Source organism: Morone saxatilis, unplaced genomic scaffold, assembly GCF_004916995.1.
Source record: "Morone saxatilis isolate NCDOM2014 unplaced genomic scaffold, NCSU_SB_2.0 Contig20, whole genome shotgun sequence".
Classification (NCBI taxonomy): Eukaryota; Metazoa; Chordata; class Actinopteri; family Moronidae; genus Morone; species Morone saxatilis.
The window spans coordinates 19,841,860-19,858,287 of record NW_023339763.1 but is presented as its reverse complement, the minus strand read 5'-3'; the positions used below and the strand labels follow the sequence as shown (position 1 = coordinate 19,858,287).

Sequence of the window (16,428 nt, the reverse complement as noted above, 5' to 3'; positions counted from 1 at the left end):
ATTACCGCTGTTGTTCACAGGGGACAAGCCCCTTCTAAAGCCCCTACAGGGAACTTTCCACACAACATGAAAGTTCCTTGTAGGGGCTTTAAATAGGAGGATAACTGGCATTTGGAGATATTTTCTCTCTATCTGTTGTCTTTAATCTCTGTCTGTATTTGCATGCACAAAGATCAAGACATTCTCTGATCACTGTCTCTTGCCTTGGAATTGTAATCTATTTTAAGCTGTTTTCTCAACAGTAAAGATCTGTTTACCTGTCCAACTTTGTATGTTTCAGATGAATTCTGCTCGCTTCTAGAAAACACTGCCCCTGCCTAGTTCCCTCAGCTGTTGGAGTAGAGCCCAGATATCAGACTAAAATGGGAGTGATCCTTTAGAACGCGGTGGTCTATGAAATATTAACATAGTAGGAGAGAGGACAGGGAGAAAGAAGTGCATTTGAAAAGATTTGTCATACTGCCATCTTTTGATCTTGACCTATTACTCACACTGTACTGCCTATCGCAACTCTCAGATATAAATATCTTTCTCTTGATTTGTTTTTTCATTTCATATTGCTTTTTATTCTGACCTGCCCTCCACCCTCAGTTTCTATCCACCCTCCTCCTTTTCTTACTACCTGACACCTCATTTGGGGTCATTCTGCGTATTTCACATAATGTGCCAGGCTATGTCTGCCTCATTTAATATGTCCAAAACAGTGAATGACTGGACACTTAAAAGCAGACATACATGCACATGTTCCTCACATTTTTAGGAGGTCACCTCTGCATCATGCATTCTCTAATCTGCACAACTCTAGGACAAAGCCCCAGTCAGATTAAGTAAATAATCTGATGAGTAAAGACAGAAAATGTTCCCAAAGCTTTAGAGAGAAAGGGACTCTAAAAAGAGGTGGTTGTATCCATGGCAACCAGATACTTATTCATGAAGACTGTACCACTGTCTTTTTCCATCTCTCTACCTGTTCTACCTTGGTTTTGTCATGCTGTCTGTTTTGTTCATTTTTCCATTCCTGCTCATGAAGAAATGTCTGACAGTTTTTCACACGCTTTCCAACAATTAAAACCTTATTTTAGTGTATTAAAATGAGCCCTCCACATAAACGCTATTCCCTTGCTTTGTCAGGGCTGTCTAGCCAGCTGCTAGCTGATACTATCACTGTTACGGCAATACATGTCATCAAGAAGTTACATGTGTTATCCACTCTGACATTAATATTTGAGAAATGCATTGAGGCGTATGTGTATATGCGCGCATGCCTGTCAGCTCTGGCTTTTTGATTGCTGGTTGGACAAAGGAGGGGGAGGGTGCGGAGGCTCACAGCAGTGACGAAGCAAAAACGTGTCGGGCACAGGACAAGCTGTGCTCCATCTTTGTGAGTCGGTTGGAAGTGAGAGCATTTCTCTTTTCCTTTAATCTTCCCTAAGCTGATTGTCTGTCTGGTTGTGGACACACTGCAATGGAACAAAAATCTCAGGTTCCTTACTGCTTGTTTGTCAATGTATTGACCAGTCTAATCCCTGTCTTGATCAATTGTCAGCCATGAGAAATAACTTATGTAGCTGAAGTATCAAGGTTGTCTTGCAGGAGAGGTTTCACTTGCTACAAGTCTTCCTCCAAACACTGCTACACCAATGTCTTTGCTGTAATGCAGCTCAGTCCATGCTTTTACTCTCCTTGACATTTTCTGTCCTTTTGTTGTCTCTTTAAACTGCGGTAATAACTTACCTGGTAAACAAAGTGTACTATTGTCATTCTAATGTGCATAAGGTTTAGCACCAATGCATCAGTTTAAAACAGACGGTGTATAGTCTGTGTCATGGATTTACGAAGCAATACAACATCCACACAACTTTTAGTCAGCGTTTTTTGCCTTTTAAAGTACACTGTGTTCCAGCAGGCCTCTCAGGAGTGCAATGTCAGTGCTGCTCCATAAGAGAATTAAGTAAATGGTTCCAAGTGTCTACCAGGTAGTGCAGCACAAGACATATAGGAACCAAGGGAGTGGAGGGATTATTGTGTGTGTGTGTGTGTGTGTGTGTGTGTGTGTGGTGTGTGTGTGTGTGTTGTGTGTGCTGGTGCTGTGTGTGTGTGTGTGTGTGTGTGTGTGTCGTGTGTGTGTGTGTGTGTGTGTGTGTGTGGTGTGTGTGTAAAAGATTCGAAAAGTGTTTGTCCCGTTCAACTCGAATTCAGGCATTTTAATTTCTTGGGGGAGGTTTCTATTCTTACTAGCCTTCTCCCAATACATGATAATGACAGCTGTCTGGCACTCAATGGTAAACTATATTCGCCTAAAATTTCAAAATAGGGCGAATGAGTCCTGTGGCTTATGAGGTCGACTGCCCCAGCAACAGTGTGTGAAGATCAGCCTGTAATGACGCAGAGCCCTCCAAGGATGGCCTCCTGACCTGATGGCCCACTGTCCATCCGGCCTACGCTCACTCTCCCAGACGTGAAAATAAGTACAATTGATGATGGAACAGCTGTCTCATCTGTCTCCCATCTGTCTTTGTCGTCAAAGGCTGACTCGGGTCAGAGGTGCAAAAAGAGTTACGGGTCTCGCCATTGCAGAGGGCATTTGAGAAGTTCAGGCCAAGTCCGAAATTGAGTCTGCTTAGTATTGACTGGCAGCATCTTTTCTTCTACGCAACAGTTTTGGAGTTTTTAAATGTTCAGTAAGGCCTTTGCTTCTTGTTATGCTGCATTCAGCGTCATACTCGCTTTCGACCTGATTATGAGCAGCTGAGTGGGAAGAAACCAATTTAGACGTAAAGCATCTTGAGTTGTAATTCCAAGTCAGAGACATCAAGCGAATTTCCTGACCGGGAACAATATGCACCCTCTTGTTGAAGAAGCTATACAGTGTGAACAAATGGTTACCAACATGGCTGCTCAAGGGCAAACCCTTGCTTGCAGTTCATCTACATAAAATCCAATTTTTAAACCACTAAATACAGTCTTAGTCAGATCCATTTTAGAAAGGAGGATATGAACTTATTGTATTTGGCTTTCTCTTTTTTATTAAGCTTGAACAAAAAGTAGCTCATTTAGGGTGTTTTTAACTGGTAAACTACAAGGCTGACAGTGATTGAACATTCTTCTGACCCTCACCTGCACCCTTGTTTCTTATGTGGAGATGTTAGGCCTTTAGCAATTCGAACATAAGGCATCATTTGGAGGAATGGAGCCCACAGTAATACGGCTGACAGCACTTAACGTTGGACGACATCCTTTCAAGGAGTGTAGACATCTCAAGTTTAGGCAGCAGCTTGACACCTTCCTCCATGGCTTGGGCCATTAAGGCACTGAAATTTATGGTGTAAGAATGTAGCAGGTAGGGCTTTGTGGCAGTCACTTATCCCATTACTCTCCTCGCCACAACACCAGACTTTCCATACCCCATCAGTAAGCCTTTAGTGCAAACTCTGCTGAGCAAAGGTTCTCCGCCTCCCTTGACCCTAAGACCTTGCCACCTGTAACTGCTGTGTCCTCCGCTTTGAGGGCTCGAACTAATTGATTTTCTTTATTATTGATTGGATCTAATTCATTGTTTTCGTCCATAAACCATGTCCAAGGTGACATCTTCAGATTCCCTTATTTGCCAAGCTAACATGCTAAACCCAAAGATAGTACAGATTAAGCTTGATATATGATTAACTTATTTCCGCTCAATTTGTATTCGCCTCCCTGGACTTCATCAGTTGGCCTAAAAGCAGACTGAATTATTGTTTGAGCCTGATGCAGTAAGACGGTGAACATTTGTTTTGATGCTTTTGTCCATATGTAATAACATATGGCATGTCAGCCAAAACACTTAAATTTCCTCATTGTTGAGGCTACCATAGATGTAGACTGTTTGTCCAACAAAAGTCGTTAATGTCACAAGAGGCTGATGGACATCCTATTCCTATGATCTCTATGGCACTTTGAAATCAGATAATGACAAGTTGGTGACCTGTAGAGAGGGTTGTAACTGTAGAACACACTTATCTCCATCTGATCACGAGATGGTGGTCTGCTTTATCGTGTGGTTTTTAATCCAGCCCGGCTTGGACGCCTTTGGATGACAGAATGTAACTCGATTTGTAAGACAGTGGCGGGGAAGGTCTGCATGGTGAGACTCAGGGGTTTCCTGGCTATAACGTATGAGCATTTTACTGTCCTTTTATTAGCAAGAGACCAACCTGAGTCAGTAGATGTAGCCCCCTGGAAAAAAAAAAAAAAAAAAAAAAAACACAGGTGACTACATGCAGCTTCCCTCTGGTCCCCCTTCAGGACTCCACTGCTGTTTTCATTAAGGAACAGCACCGACAGACGGTTGTACTCAGATGAAGAGGCCAAATCCAGCCGAGTAGCAAAGGTAGCAAAGGTAGCAATGTTCAGGCAGCCAGAACACTGTAACACTGAGGTCGCTGAAGAAATGACAGAGACAGGCTGGATGTGGAGGAGACCTGCCTGCACATGTCGTAACAGACAATCATAAACATCACATCATCAATACCCAAGACTCAAACTTAGGATATTGGTATACATGTGCACTTTTATGTGTGTTAGGACGCTGCTGGTCTGGTCGATATACTTCTTGTCCATGACCTGAATTATCATTGATCTGACACGTCTCGCTCTTCCTTAAGGTGAAAAATGGGCTTCTTAGTCTATATTGTTGGAAATAACATTGATATGTTACTTGACAATTGTTTGTGTTTTAATAATCATATGGTACGTTAAACTATTAAGTGAAAAATTGTGTTTTACAAATGGATAAAAGAGAATCAAGGGCATGTCCTCCAAATGTATCATTTGATTACTTTCTACCCTTTTCTCTACAGTGATTGAAGTATGAGCTACATGTAATGAAAGTGTTTACTCAGTGCAAGAGATGGGCACTGGCACTCCAGGCTGCAAGGACATGGTTGACTGTCCTCTTTGTTCCTCTTTCGTTCTCATCTCTGCTGCTTCTTGAGGTGTTGCAGTCTAAATTTAACCAACCATCCATTATAACTCGATAGGACTGCATTTGGATGTTTAATTTATCAGCAACCTTAGAAATGTAACATTATATTAGTTAGAATGTCCTCTCACACAGTCATAGAAACATTATTTTATTGGGTTATTGGGTATCAAAAGTGACTTTAGCGAGGAATTGTTAAAAATCTGTAAGAAGTCAATGTCAGTGCATGACTCAGTGTGTAAAATACCCAGTATCTTTGTTTACACAAGACTGTAACACCCAGTCACAAAGTCTACAGCCCTTTTGATATCTGATGCCCAGTCCTGTCTATCATTTACACATGCAATAACTACCTGCACAGTGCCAAAGCAAGCAGAATATAAATAGGTCAAAGTTGCATTCTTCCTTAAGCATATTAATCTTTTTCTGACCTGCATTTTACTTAATTTCTTTAAGTTGGATTTTATTGTTATTTTGAAGTCCTGATTATTGGATCCTTCAGTACTTTTATCATGATTGTCTGTTGTCTGGGTTGTTTGCAAAATGTGTGTCAATTTGGATGCCTTCTACTGCAAAGCAAATCTAAGTAACCTGAACCTGACAATGCCGTTCAGGATCGAGTGGTAAATATTTCAAAATAACTTGCCTCACTGACCTAACAAAAGGTCATGTGTCCCCTATTTAAAGGGAATTTTGGGTCTCTTCAAGTCAATATTTAATCTCCTACGTGATGTCTGTGAGTTAGCTGGTGCGGATTGTGAAATTCAACCTGGCATGCATCTTGCATCAGAGGCTAACCGCCCAGATAAATGCACAATGCAAAAACACAGAGAATATTAACTTTAGGTTTGATTTCACAGAATAGTTTTTCTGATGATGGCTTCCAGTGTTCTTTCTTGTGGTTTGACATTGCTATTATTACACTGTATTGGGCCATGGGGTTTGTCAGTGTTCCTCCCTGCTATGTCAACCTAAATGATGACAGAAGTATTTATCTGACCACCTCTGCTTCTGTGTCTGACAGGGTGAAGAAGGGCCTCCCAGTCTGGAGTATATCAAGGCCAAGGACCTGTTCCCCCAGAAGGAGCTGGTGAAGGAGGATGAAAGCCTTCAGGTGAGCCCAGCAGTTTTCCTCAACCCTTGACAAGTACTTCTCCGGAGCACAGCCCCATCTGCTCTGACAATCCAGCTACATGTCTGTGGAGTAGACAACCAGGAGCTGGTGAAAAGACCAAATGTGGCCCTTCCAGGTTATGACCTCATCTTCAATCCTGGCTCCTGGTGTGGCACCAGAGTGCTCCTCTGATGAAACTTGGGCTGCCCCCATGTAGAGTGTGATTGCCAAGATATTACTGCAAGAGTAACAACTCCGCAGGCTTGAGGCCTGAAGGAGAGATGATGACATTGGCCAAGAGAAGCATTTTACTGCTATCCTTTATTAGTGTTCAACACAGGAAAAAGTTAATTAGGCTACTTGGTGGATAACAAAATATTTGCATTTGAATGCAGCCTCTGCCCACGCTCTCTGCAGATACTTAAAAGAAACAAAATGTCTTCAGTAATTATTTAGACAAGAGATTTTGAATTAGTCCACCATAATTAGATAATGCATATATTTATGCAAGACAAGAACAGAAGGAACATTGTGAAAGCAGGAAGTTGAAAATGTTGACAACTTAGGGCTGAAGAAGGTGTGATGCCTTTCAGTTGTAGTAATGGTTGTTACACATGCATTTTAACCATGGACAGCAGATTATTATATTGCCTTGACAAGCTTTCACTGTTTCACTGCCAGAAACCAACTCTTACAAAAGTAAGTTTGTAATATACACATAAATCTGCATGTCCTGCATTGAAAGTGTAATAGAAGACCATTAATACCATCCATATAACACTGTTATTGGCTCAGTGTCGCCTCCAAAATCATTCTCACAGTGAATTGGACAGTCCGTTTTAATTCTCGACTTATTTACGTTCATTTAAGATTTTACCTGTTGACGTCAGTCTCTATTGTAGGGCTGTATCCCACACTGCAGAGGATAAAGAACAGGGCAGCTAAAAAGCATTTAGGTCACTGAAGTGAGAGGGATTTGTGAGTCTATTGCACAATGAAGACGCCAACAGCAAAATTGGGATTGGCAACTTGCACTGTGCCCTCCCTCCATGGTGTTGAGTTTGTGCTCTCTGGCTGTCTGGTGGTTAATGGAGCTGAGCATCATGTGTCTGGAGAACTGGACAAAGGGAAGGTGCAGGGAATTGCCCAGCCGGGGGTCACTATCTGTTGTTTCTGTTTTTATAGTTTTCAGTTGAACCATGTTTCCACTTGGGTTGCAGTGAACTGCATGGAGTATTAGCCTGTTAAAAAAATGTTTTGTTATTATTATTATTATTATTATTATTATTATTAAAAGATTGTGGAAAGAAGACTCTGTCATCAATGTGAGTGCAAGTCACAGACAATAAACTCACAGAAGAAGCAGAAATATAGTTTCACTTCCAAATGGCACGAGTGTCTGTGTGATCTCTACTGCTGCCATGCCATCACAGAAACCAAAAGCAGGAGAGAGGAGAAAGGTTTCTTTATATTTCCTGATAAACAGTGTGAGAAGAATGCAAGGGGATCTGGAACATAGCTGTTTCTGTTCTAAATACTGTTCTCATTTTAGTCACCTTGCATCACTTTCTATGCTTCTGCACTCTTATACGTATGCTTCCCCTCCCCCTGCATTCACACATGCAGTCACACATAGTGTATCTGCTTTTGTGTGTTTTTTTTTGTGTGTGCAGGCACTCCCATGATAGTTTCTCTGACAGCTGATGTCTCTCACCACAGCCTTCCCGCAGGCAAATTACGGGCATTCCCTACCCTGCCATATTTAATACGCTGCAGCCTCCCCTCCTGTGTGCGTGCAAGCCCTGGTGCATGTTTGCAGTTGTGTGTGCACACATGCTTGTCCTCAAAGGCAGGCTGCTCGAACCGGAAGTCACGACTCACAAGTCAGAGAGTTATTCACGGGTCTTTTCTCTCTCTCTTTCTCACTCTCTCTCTCTCTTTAATATTTCTGCTGCTGAAGGCTTCGCAGAGGAAACGTGACACAGTATCTTCTGCTGCACTTGCTGGCTGCTGGTGACTCATGCACCTACTTTTGGAGCACTGCTTGTTTAATGCAGCTCCCAGTCTGTACAGCATGTTAACTATAGCTCTCTCAGTAGGACATGCCGCACACAGACTCAGTAGCTGCATGTTCTCATTTCAGCCATTTCTGCTGCTGTTGAGGATATATTTAATGCAAATTTCCCAACTCATGACGAATGCAAAAATGCTTTAGATTAGGTTTTCCCTTTTTTAAATTTCTTTTAAATGTTTTTTTGTACATACTAAAACTGTATCTACAGCTTTTTCTATCGCAGTCAGCAACTTCAGAGTTTACAGCTTTGTGTTGGGTGCCAGCTGTGGTTGAGTTAAAACATTTCTAAAAGCATGCAAAATTTTACTGTCGGACTTAGATATTCCACTTTTTAGAAGTCCTAGTGCGGGGTGCCAGGGGGCCTGCAGCCTATATTTGGCTGCGTTGGTGTCTGAGTGCAGAGTACTACGTGCTCCATTTCCCAGGTTAAGCTGTACTCTTTCCCTCATCATGCTTCCTGGCTCATGCTCATGCACACATTTTCAGTTAGAGATGAGCAACAGCAGGTGCAGTGATAAATGTCAGGGGTTTAATTATTTCTTTTTTTTTTTTAAACATAAGCTCTCTGGACCAATACTCATCAACTATCTGATGCACTGGTGGCTTTTGACGTCTTGCCAATTGACATATTCCAAGAATTGTATTGTTTTGTTTTGTTTTGTTTTAGATGGTAAAATGTAAGCTGGTTGAGTAGATGCTGACTTGTGTTTTATGGGTCGATCACATCCAGCTCTGTGCACTAACTAAGGCTGTGCTTTTAACCGTATCGGCTAATGTTGTTTCAACTAAGCCTGATTTTCTGACATCTTACCATAATCTCCCATCTGCCCTGCTGCATGTCCTCTTTCAACATGCACCAGTGGGTCCTCCTCTGCGTGACTCAGCAGTGCATGCTAATGCAGGATGAGGTAATGTTGTCTCTAAGCAACACTGTTGTCCTCACTACCAACAACTAAACAACGAGACCTGAGTTGCAATTTGTGCTCCCCAATGACTATGATTATGTTAGGGCAGCAAGGATTAACATCAGTGCTTGTAGGTGATCACACAGAAGTGATGACTAAGAGAAACTTAAGCGTGAGGTGGTCATGTAAATGAGGAATAAATCGGTGCAACAGAATCCTCAATTTGTCAGATGAGAGCAAGTGAAGTCCGAGCAGTAATATATCTCCCAAAAGACTTCACTGTTTCAGCCAGAAGGAATGTTATAATCTCTGTACATCATGTTATAGCTTAAATCTTCCTGATCAACAGCAGCCATAAAAGGGTCTTATATTTCACTGAAGTCATCATTTTTAAATCCTTTGAAAGAGAAGCTACAGTAAACAGAGTGGTCAGTGTGAAAACGATTGCACTGAAAGTGGTTGGACACTTCCATTTTTATACGAATTGAGACATTGTTTAGAAGTTGGCAACTGTAGCTGTGTGTCTCTTCCACGTGGTCGGCTTTTAAAGCTAATGCCCTGCCTCAGACTGAAATGAAAAATGTTTTCTATTAACCTCTGTTGGGAACCAATTATCTTAATGTAGGGGTATTGTTGCAGCCAAAGCCTGGACTTGACTGCGCCTGTAATAAAATGGGCACAAGTAAGAATGTTAATGGACAGTTTGGGAACCCTCACTGTACCATCAGCACTGGTGCAGACAGTCTCCCTCCCAGCCCTGCCTTGTCTGCATGCTTGCTCATTCAGACTCACCAACAAGCTCTCTGTGCTCACAAAGGTTCTTCTGTAAAACTATGATCTGCTAATTGGACAGCTACACATGCGAACTGCCCCCCTTTTTTGCTATATGTCCGCAATCCTTACGAGTTTAGCTCTTAGAAGTAAGGATTGTGCCAGTGTGAACCTTTCCTGTTGGTTATCTTTAGAATTCAATACCAGTGCCATTATGATTTGAGAACTTGAGTTTCTGTAGCAACACCAGAATAATACATTTGATACTTACCTCTGAGGGAAATAAACCAGTTTTTCTACAAAAAAAGAAAGCAACATAAGTAATGCCCTTACAGATCAGCTAGCATGGCTGTAGACTCTGAAAGTTATGATTTTACTCCGAGTAGACATAATAAAGCCTGACAATAAACGGGTATAGTCGTGTTTTTTCCGCTTAAACCTAAACAGTCTGGTTGTTTTGTGTCTCTACAGGTGCCATTCCCAGTTCTTCAGGGGGAAGGGGTGGAATATCTTGGCCATGCCGATGAAGCCATCATTGCCATTTCTAACTACAGGCTCCACATCAAGTTCAAAGACTCTGTCATCAACGTGAGTGCAAGTCACAGACAATAAACTCACAGAAGAAGCAGAAATATAGAGTTTCACTTCAGTCCTAATGGCACGAGTGTCTGTGTGATCTCTACTGCTGCCATGCCATCACAGAAACCAAAAGCAGGAGAGAGGCGGATATAATGTGTATATTGGACGCACATAGGCTTTTTCCCTTTCCCCCATATAAACTTTATAAACACATAATTGTGCTAACAAGGAAAATAAACCTGCAAGTATTTTACATGGGGTACCCGTAAAGTGGTTTTAGTAATATCCCAGCGTAGTTGGCATCAATTTGTTTGTACCACAGGAGTGGGGGGCCGTTTGATCTTCAGGCAGGGGAGGTTTAATGTGACATCTAGGCTCCAAAGGCCCGGCCCCCACTGGCACTGATGTCCACCGACTCGCTCTTGCTGACGTCAGGCCTTGCTCAAAGACAAACAGGCCAATTGTTTGCATTCACTGGCAGTGAAATTCCTCCTTCTTCCCAAATCCCTGTCATCTTTTCCAGAAGGATTCGGCTTCTGGAAAAGATGACAGGGGATTTGAAAAGGAGGAGGAGGTGAGGGGCTGATCACCAGGATGTTCAGGACACCTCTTCACCTTGACTTACTTGAGCAGAGAGTCAGATTAATCACTCACTAACAGTCCCTATCAAACTGGCTTCCTACTGGGCAGAGTCCTGCAATGACCCCAGCAGTGCAGATGAACTATGTAGGAATGCCAATATGTCACAACCTCTGTCACACAACCCCCCTTCACAACTCCTCCCCCTGCTTCTAAGCTGTTTTCTTGCCCTTTGCTCCTGTCCGTGTTTGTCTTTCTCTCCATGATTTCCATTCGGCTTGGTCATGTGCTGCAAGTAGCACACATGATCCACTCAGTTATCTTTCATCTTTCAACCTCTTTGATGTTTTCTTTCCTGTTAACTCTTCATTTCCTTTTGTCTCCTGAATTTTTTTGGTTTAATAGTTTTTTCCATTTCCTCCTCCTGTCTTGTGTCTTCCCTCCCTCCTTCTCTCTCTCTCTGTGTGTGTGCTCCATGGTGTCACTGTGTTTTAGACCTACCCAGGTGTGGACAATGAGATATCTGTGAGTACCATATGATAAAACACCACCCTCTGCCACAGTCTAGACAGCTTAAGTCAATCAGCTATTCTTCCCTTTAAACAATTATAGTCCACTGGGGACAAATTGTAATTCACATTCAACTCAATGGTAACACAGGGGTTATTGTAATTTACTGTGAAAGCACTTAGCAGGATATTTGGTACAGTGCGTTGGCTGCCCTTGAGACTTCATAAAAAACAAGTACTATTTTTGCTATAAGGCATAAAATAGTATTTTCTTATTCAAACAATATGCACAAATTGTTGTTGCAAAAAGGTTTAACCAAAAGTGAAGTTGCGTAGATTGTATACATTTTAGCAGCGCCTTTTTTAACACCTCAGTTCACAGAATAACGTAAAAGCTTTGAATGCAGAATAGACAATCCTCTGGACAAAGCCAGTTACATAGCTGCTATTTGGTATCATAAGTTAAAATACTGCAGAGGCCTTCTTGTCCTCTACAGTAATACAGGTTAAAGCTGTACTACAGTATGGGTATATACCCTGGATTCAGTCTGTACTAGACCAGAGGGTGGTAACCCCTTTGCAGATGTGCTGTCTGCTCTGAGAGCGGGCCAACGGACTGATCACACACGCACTCTGTCTCCCCCTACAGGTGCCTCTCAGGCTGATAGAGAGTGTGGAGTGCAGAGACATGTTCCAGCTGCACATCATCTGCAAAGACTCCAAAGTTGTCAGGTAAAGAGAGCAGCCCACTCACACACTAAAGACATCATATTAACCTTGCAGGCAGATTGATGCTGTTATTAACCAGCATAAATACAGTACAGACACACAGTGGTGTGTATTTGAATGAATAATACAACAGTTCCATCTGTCCTTAAGGAGGTAGCTAATATCAGACACTACCACGCTTAAGTGCTAGTCAATATTTCCGGGTTTAAAAATAGCATTTACAACTCTTACAGTAGTAATAAAATGATGGTAACATAATTATAGTGCTATTGTAGCTTCTCTATCCGTCCATCTCCTCCTACATTACTTAATGACAATAGTGATTATAGAGATCATGTCTTGTGTCCTCACAGTTAAACAGGGTTATCCCTTCCTATTTAGAGTAAGTTACAGGGTGGAAATACAGTACTTCATGCTTACCACAATAACAGAGTTGTCATTAATAATAGTTTTAAAGTCTGAAAAGCCAAGTAAGCATTAAAGTGTGTATGTTTTCTCTGTTGGTTTGCATTTGTGTCAGGATGACAAAGGACTTCAATTCATGCTAATTTTTAGTATTTTTTTATGGGCAATAAAACTGAAACAAGTAGTTGATTAATTGATTAGTCAATCAACAGAAATGTAATCTGATGAAATTGTGTAATTGATTGTTGTGTAAGTAATTTATTATGTAAAATATCAAACTGGCTCCAATTCCTTTTTTATAAAATTGAATATATATCAAATTCATTAGGTATCATATCGTAATTAAATGAATAGTTAATTGTAAAAATGATTGACAGAATAATCAATAATGAAAATGATCATTGGTTGCAACCCTAATGTGCAGGATGTTTTTTATATTTTGTCGGAGAAAAAAGCAGAAAATAATTCTGTATGCTGTTGTCGTACATCTTCTTCTAATTGATACTTGATACTGAATGAAATAAGGATGATGTAAATAAATATCATATTTATTGTTATTTTGACTTGTTTTCTAAGTGATCAGAGTATGCTGTGTAGCAACTGTTGAATTGGAACTGTTGTATTTGATGATTTCATTTCATTTTCATCACTACCTAGTCATTTGCCAAGATTAGCCAGATGGCAAATATATAACTACCACTAAGCATGCCTGCACTTGCTTAAAAAAACACTTTCAAGGAAAACAGCAGCAGACTGAAATTCTCATCTGCTCATGGACATCTGTAAAGTTCAAAACCAGTGCTGCCTTCAGATTCTCTGCAGCAGATGTGCCAGCCCCGTCTTGGTTCCTCATCACTGAGCAGCCACATTATTACCTCGGTTTAAAGGCTGGAAAATCACTGAACATCTGAAGAAATTCGCTTTTCTTGTTTTTTTCCAAGTCCCCAATGCAGGAAGTTGTAACGAGATATTGTGCTGTTGGATCTCACTAATCTTTCTAATGTCCACGTTGGGTTCTCAACAGATGCCACTTTGCAACATTCAAGCAATGCCAGGAGTGGGTCAAGCGTCTGAACCGGGCCATAACTCACCCGTCCCGCCTGGAGGACCTGTTCGCCCTAGCCTATCATGCTTGGTGTCTGGGAGGAAGTGCGGATGATGAAGACCAGCACGTTCATCTCTGCCGCCCAGGTCCTACACACAATAACAATTAAGACTGAACTTTACACAAACGTTTCGGGACAGTTATGCCTTATTTAGTTCAATTCTTGATATTCCTAAAATAATTTGCTCCTCCATGGTCTCTCTGTGTGTGCAGGTGATCACGTGCGTCAGAGAATGGAAATGGAGGTCAAGAGGATGGGCTTCGACACACAGAACGTCTGGAGAGTGTCTGATATAAACTACAACTACAAGTATGTCGCAGATACTTTACCATAAATAGAATGACACCTCTGTCACGGCAGATAGCTGCACAATACTGAAACTATAAGAGTCATCATTGTTTTAGAGAGTGAATGGTGAGTGATTCAAAGAGCTTTTTGAGAGCTGTGACAGAGAGTAGGGGCTGGAATCAGGCTGGACTAGAGACACTGTAACCACAATGTCGCCAAACTGAACAGATTGTGTGACCAACAGCTTGTGTGTGTGCGTTGGCACATCTAAGCACTGTGTCAGAACTCGTGTCGGGAAATGTGAATTTTGAATTAGTGCTGAATTACTTTTGGGGGGATATTAGTGAAGTTGGATTTAAATGACACTGAACACAGACACCACAGACTTACATTTCCTGAGGACATCATTATCTCTGATGTCTGTAAAGAATATGCATCCATAAATTCACTTAGAAATCAGAGGAACTAATAACTCGAAGACTTGCCCGAGACTCACCACATTTTTCTATTTTTTCTTTTAGTATGGCAGAAACTCAGTGACAGTTGTTTGTACATCCCTGGGAACATTACAAACTGGAACTGCTAATTGATGATTTGTCATACTTTAAATGCTGCTAATTTGCCAAAATGTAAACAAATATAGACTCACCATTAGGGGCTCTAGTTGTAGCTCATAGCTAACTGACTCCATGGCAACATTATACTTCTTCTTTACATCTGCCAAAGCATTATGGGAAAAAACGTAGCGCATGATTGTCCTTCAAATTGACAAAAGACAAAGAATAATCATCTAAATGACAAAATCTATTAATATTAACTTTATCCATGTTGTGCAAGTAACATGAGTATTTAATACTAAAAACATAGCTCTGCAGTGGACTGTTCCTTTAAATACCTTCAATAGCACGGGTCAGTGTGAATACTTGCTCCCTTTTGTCTTGCCTGACCGCTCAGGCCAGCAGCACTCTCCTCAAGTCCAGTCTTTAACACACACACACACACACACACAAATAAATAACATTGTAGCATTCACTCAAGCAGAAATAATGCAATATACCAAGTGTGTGTGTAAATGTGTATCAGACTCTTCGGTCTCCTTTGCTGTCTGGGAAAATAAATGCTACAAAAAAAAGGTCAGTCTGCTCGGAGGGCCCAAGAGAGCGCATCCTGCTGAGGGAGACAGACACACAGGACAACGGGCTAATTAAACAAGCCGCAGCCTGCTGAGGCCCATGACTCAGCACAGTATTTCTCTCTCTCTCTCTCTAGAGAAGAGAGAGGGAGAGAAGAAGAGAGAGAGAGAGAGACGAGAGAGAGAGATGAGAGGAGAGAGAAGAGAGAGAGGAGAGAGAGAGAGGAGACGAAGAGAGAGAGAGAGAGACAATACTTGTGCTGATCATGGGCCTCAGCAGGGCTGCCAGGCTTGGTTTAATTAGCCGTTGTCCTGTAGTGTCTGTCTCACACTAGCAGGATGCGCTCTCTTGGCCCTCCGGAGCAGGACTGACCTTTTTTTTGTTAGCATTTCTTTTCCCTCAGACAGCAAGAAGGAGACGAAGAGGTCTGATAACACATTTAACACACACTTGGATATATTGCATTATTTCTGCTTGGAGTGAATGCTACAATGTATTTATTGTTTTTGTGTGTGTGTGTGTGTGTTAAAGACTGGACTTGTGATGAGGAGTTGCTTTGCTGGCCTGGAGCGGTCAGGCAAAACAAAGGAGCAAGTATTCAACAATGACCCGTGCATAAAAGATTGAAGAGATAATATAAAGACAATCTCTCTACTGTCAGATGCTATTGTATTACTGCATGTACGTATTTATCCAAATACTCTGTATGTTATACTCGTTCTGACTTACCTAGCGCATCATGGAGCGATTAAAAGCTTGTTTTAAGTAAGAATTTTAGTTCATTAATTAGAAATGTAGGTATAATTCTTAGGTACATATGTGATCTGTGTGTCTGTTTTATGGGAAAACAATCATATTGTGCTCACAGATTCCTTTTCCAGTTCACAACTTTTTTGGCATAATGTGGTTCTCATGAAATGTATAGAAGATGAACTTAGTATGTTACAATTCAGATCGGCAATGGAATACATTTAGAGCTATGATCCACAACTGGAGTCCTTTCTAATTGTGTGAGTCTTATACTCCTATGTTTACATGGTTTCGCGCAGAAGATAAGTTTGTAGCAGCATATTTATACTGTAAATGTCGCATCATTAGTCATCAATTAGCAGTTTCCAGTTTTGTAATGTTCCCAGGGATGTACAAACAACTGTCACTGAGTTTCTGCCATACTAAAGAAAAAATAGAAAAATGTGGTGATCTCGGGCAAAGTCTTCGGTTATTACTTCCTCTGATATTCTAAGTGAATTTATGGATGCATATTCTTTACAGACATCTA

The 16,428-nt window shown here is 41.3% G+C and overlaps 1 protein-coding gene across 5 annotated transcripts in view; it reads left to right on the top strand.

Moving 5' to 3' along the window:
* Positions 1 to 16,428, top strand: part of mtmr4 (myotubularin related protein 4) — a 43,027-nt gene that overhangs the window by 15,456 nt on the left and 11,143 nt on the right. For 3 of the 5 annotated variants that reach the window (XM_035666113.1, XM_035666112.1, XM_035666114.1), the window contains exons 3-8: positions 5,982 to 6,071; positions 10,293 to 10,409; positions 11,475 to 11,504; positions 12,138 to 12,220; positions 13,647 to 13,813; positions 13,941 to 14,037. In XM_035666113.1, coding sequence (XP_035522006.1) covers positions 5,982 to 6,071; positions 10,293 to 10,409; positions 11,475 to 11,504; positions 12,138 to 12,220; positions 13,647 to 13,813; positions 13,941 to 14,037 — 584 coding nt within the window. The remainder of the gene's footprint in view (positions 1 to 5,981; positions 6,072 to 10,292; positions 10,410 to 11,474; positions 11,505 to 12,137; positions 12,221 to 13,646; positions 13,814 to 13,940; positions 14,038 to 16,428) is intronic. The other 2 variants (XM_035666115.1, XM_035666116.1) reach the window with 1 other exon arrangement.